Below are 1181 nucleotides of genomic sequence, written 5' to 3'. Positions count from 1 at the left end.
TACCAGTTTTATTTGTTGCATGCATTTGGAAATCTGCTACTTGGTTCAATAGGTACATTTCCAATCCACACATCCACACATTGAATTGAATGAGAAATGTATTCATTTATTTCTCAACAGAAGGAGTACAAAATAAGCAGCAGGTGTGTGTCATTGTTAATAACTAATCCTACCAAAATAGAGCACACTGCCAACCCTCCATATATAAACACTGCAACCCTACATGCACTAACAAGCATAGCAACCCACACAAGTTATTCCCACCCCCTACCTAAGTAAACATAGAACTGCAAATATCACCACTAACAATGCCACAACTACAACTAAAAACTTCTCTCTCTTCTTGCAGTCTGCAAGCTCAGCCTCAAGTTTGATGATCCTTTGCCTTTGCTGTGGGATAAGCACCTTACCACGTTCACATATCTTATCATCACGCCATTGGAAGAACCTACACTTTCGCCCCACCTGAAACATAGATAATGCTCTGAAAAATGAAAAATGGAAATCCGAAACAACATACTGAAATTAACTAAAACCCACTCAAAAAATTTACTGAAATTGACATACCCAGTAGTTTGGACAACCATAGAACCTTCTGCCAGGGTTGTCTTCAGTCCACGCCACAACTAGGACAAGTTTTTGATTACAGTAGCACGTCATTGGTGCTCTCCTCCTCACACTGGAACTTGTTGAACAGCTTGCTTCCATTGGGCTTTGAAGATTGTTTGTTTTGATCGTGGTTTTGGGAGATGAGGATTAGTTGTGTGGGTAGAGGTCGAAGCTTGAATTTTAGGGTTTCTGGTACTAATTTGAGGGGTAAGTGAGGGTCACGTGCGAAAAATGGGGCAGGAAACCCAAGTGGCATGGGTGACGAGAGCAACGGTGGATTTTTATTAATATTTTAATAAGTCCGTTAGCCACATCAGCCATTTCCGTCTGTTGGCTGACGGAAAGGACTTAAATAACAAGCGTTAATTGGATTTAGGACAAAAAGTGGTAAAATAGAAATGTAGGGACTAAAATAGAAATGACCCCAAAATGTAGGGACAAAAAGAGAATTTACGCCAAAAAAAAAAAAAAATGTCAAAAGGTGCGGCTGACCTAACTAATGGGTCCTTCCATGTGTGTTTAATTACAAAAATGCAATTGAAAACAGAGTCATGAAAAATGAAAACAGCTAA

At 39.5% G+C, this 1181-nt stretch overlaps 1 protein-coding gene across 1 annotated transcript; it reads right to left on the bottom strand.

The window, feature by feature from the left end:
• Nucleotides 1-205: 205 nt before the first annotated feature.
• LOC126688891 (uncharacterized) lies at nucleotides 206-788 on the bottom strand. Its single transcript, XM_050383794.1, has 2 exons — nucleotides 568-788; nucleotides 206-465 (listed from the first exon to the last, which is right to left on the bottom strand). The coding sequence occupies exons 1-2, from the start codon at nucleotides 706-708 to the stop codon at nucleotides 268-270; spliced, it is 339 nt and encodes a 112-aa protein (XP_050239751.1). The 5' UTR covers nucleotides 709-788; the 3' UTR covers nucleotides 206-267.
• Between the last annotated feature and the right edge of the window lie 393 nt (nucleotides 789-1181).

The sequence above is a fragment of the Quercus robur genome, chromosome 6, assembly GCF_932294415.1.
Source record: "Quercus robur chromosome 6, dhQueRobu3.1, whole genome shotgun sequence".
NCBI classification, from domain to species: Eukaryota; Viridiplantae; Streptophyta; class Magnoliopsida; order Fagales; family Fagaceae; genus Quercus; species Quercus robur.
This window is presented reverse-complemented; position numbering and strand designations above follow the sequence as displayed.